We start from the raw sequence: 2,751 nt of genomic DNA, 5'->3' as shown, positions 1-2,751 counted from the left end.
CCATTATGAACTGCTCGTCTATCTTGAACTCTGAGGACCACAATGGAAATAAGCCTATGGCTTTTTTGTGTATTTTATCCTCGACAATTTTGTTTTTTATATGTATGAAATGGTCTTTTGGGCCTGATTGTACTTGTTTTAAAAATTAATTGTTAAATAAATCAAATCAAATAAAAAAAAATCTACAATGGTCATGCCAATGTTATCATATTTAAAGACAATTATTGATGCATTCTCTTCTCCCCTCCATTAGGAAATGTCAACATATAAAATGATGTCAACAACTCCTCCTAAAAGAACTCGGAGCATAATAATTGTCCTGTTTTCATTGGTATGTTTTACATTATATTTATACTACCTCATACCACCGGGATTCAAATATTCAACCATAAACTTGTTCAAATGCCCTGCTGCTAAATACCAGATCAATAACATCAGCGCAGAAACATGCCTCAGTGTTCTTAAGATGCAGAATTACATGTGCACTGTGAAAATCCCCGTAGATGAATTATCGATGACAACATCTGGACCAAAACCCTTGACTGAGAAAGAAGAACCAGTCACCATTCTGTTGATCTGGATGTGGCCTTTTGGTGTTCCTTTTAGCATTGGACCCTGCAGTTCAGCTTTCAATATCCATGGCTGTCGTTTAACAGACGACAGAAGTCTGTTTAACCAAGCACACGGGGTTATGATTCATCATAGAGATATCAGTGGGGATTTATCCAACATGCCGAAGCTTCCACGACCAGTTTTCCAGAAGTGGATATGGTGGAATATGGAGTCTCCAACTAATTCAGCTCAAATCCCCCAGCTAAAGGATCTGTTTAATCTGACTTCAAGTTACCGCCGGGATTCAGATATTCCAGTACCTTATGGTTGGCTCTCAGAGACCACAGAGGAAGAGAAAAAATATATTATCCCAAAGAAGGATAAATTAGTTTGCTGGGTAGTAAGTCACTATGAGCCAGGCCTTAAGCGTTCACAATACTTTACGGAGTTAGAGAAATACATTAACGTGGAAGTCCATGGAGGACACGTCAACAATCGAATGAATGATAATGAATATTTCAATTTAATGCTCAGTTGCAAATTCTACTTGTCGTTTGAGAATTCCATTCATAGAGACTACATTACTGAAAAGCTGTTCACCCCTCTAGCACTTGGTACCGTTCCTGTTGTTATTGGCCCACCGAGAGAGAATTATGAGCAGTTCATACCAAGTGAAGCCTTCATCCATGTGGATGACTTCCCATCCCCGAAAGAACTGGCTGATCATCTGAAACTCATGGACCAAAACGAGGACCTGTACAAGCAATACTTCAGCTGGAGAGAGCATTTTGTTTCAACGAGCACACCATTCGGTCTTGAACATGCCTGTCGGGTTTGTGATCATATTAGAAAGAATAAGCACTACAAAGTGGTCAAAGATCTCAACAGCTGGTACTGGGGTTAGAGGGGCATTTAAAAACAAAGGTAAATCATGAGTAAATAAACTTTACATGTATAAATTAAACATTTATTAATCATTATAAATTTATGGAAATTATTTTTGTTTATATCTGTTTGGGGCAGGGATTATTAGGGCTGTAATCAACCAAAGAAAATCTTGGTCGACTGAAGTCCTGAAATTTTCGACTAAAAATCGACTAAAAGTTATGTTAGGGAAAAAAACGTTAAATTGATTAGCTGCACACTGTGCGCAGTACTTAAAAAACTAGTTAATTTCTGCCTATTTGCAGTATATTAAATCGTTTTTGACATTTTTATTTTGCACTGAAATTAGTCTGACACACGAGTCTGTCGGCTCTGACAGCGTTGCATCACGTGCACCTGCGCAATATCATAGCCTATGATTTCCAAAAATATAGTAGGCCTACTATGTTGTCAACTAGTGATATCATCACAAGAACTTTTGAGGAATATGCAACATAATTTAGACAATTGTTTTTGTGGCCCCACTTTATATTAGGTGGCCTTAACTACTATGTACTTATATAAAAAAATAAGTACAATGTACTTACTGTGTTCAAATTGTATTCCAAAACACTTTTTGCTGATATTGAGGTGGGATACGGGTAGGGTTAGGGACAGGTTGTGGTGGTATGGTTAACTTTAAGGGTAGGGTTAGGTGTAAGGGAACTGTGTAATTACAAAAGTAACTACAGAAATTAATTACAGATGTAATTACATACAGGTATTTTTTAAAATGTAAGTACAATGTAAAAACATGTATGTACACAATAAGGGCATTGTATCAAATGATTAATTAAAATGTTAGTACATAGTAGTTAAGGCCACCTAATATAAAGTGGGTCCGTTTTTGTCATATGTATTATAATAATTGACAGACACTATCATTTCATTTCAATAGACTATTAACTTAAAGCTTTTACTCTTAAACACAAAAGGCACGTACACTTTAATAAAAAAAGGAATATTCATTAAACAAGCCAGATCAAGAGCAGAAACGAAGTAAAGTGCATAACTGAAAAATAAAGCATAGGCTCAAAACTAATACAAACAGTGGGCACAGCGCATCGCGCATTAGGCTCCAAATAAAAAATAAAATAATAAAGTGCTCAAATCCAATAAATAATACTAGAAATAAATTAGCAGTTTGCACAATAATAAAAGGGACGGGGAACTCAAAACAGACGGGGCAACCTAACGTAGACAAGTTAGCTTACTGTCTATAGGTGATATGACATGAGCTGTGATATGCAAACTGTTGATTGCAAAATTTGCATT

General features: G+C 36.1%; 1 protein-coding gene across 1 annotated transcript; it reads left to right on the top strand.

Moving 5' to 3' along the window:
• Nucleotides 1–274: 274 nt before the first annotated feature.
• Nucleotides 275–1,456, top strand: LOC307133485 (4-galactosyl-N-acetylglucosaminide 3-alpha-L-fucosyltransferase 9-like; the record flags this gene model as incomplete). Its single annotated transcript, XM_079828567.1, has 1 exon — nucleotides 275–1,456. The coding sequence occupies one exon, from the start codon at nucleotides 275–277 to the stop codon at nucleotides 1,454–1,456; it is 1,182 nt and encodes a 393-aa protein (XP_079684693.1).
• Between the last annotated feature and the right edge of the window lie 1,295 nt (nucleotides 1,457–2,751).

The sequence above is a fragment of the Gobio gobio genome, assembly GCF_949357685.1.
Source record: "Gobio gobio genome assembly, chromosome: 11".
Taxonomy (NCBI): domain Eukaryota; kingdom Metazoa; phylum Chordata; class Actinopteri; order Cypriniformes; family Gobionidae; genus Gobio; species Gobio gobio.
The sequence above is the reverse complement of the archived record's forward strand: the minus strand, read 5'-3'. Positions and strand labels throughout refer to the sequence as shown.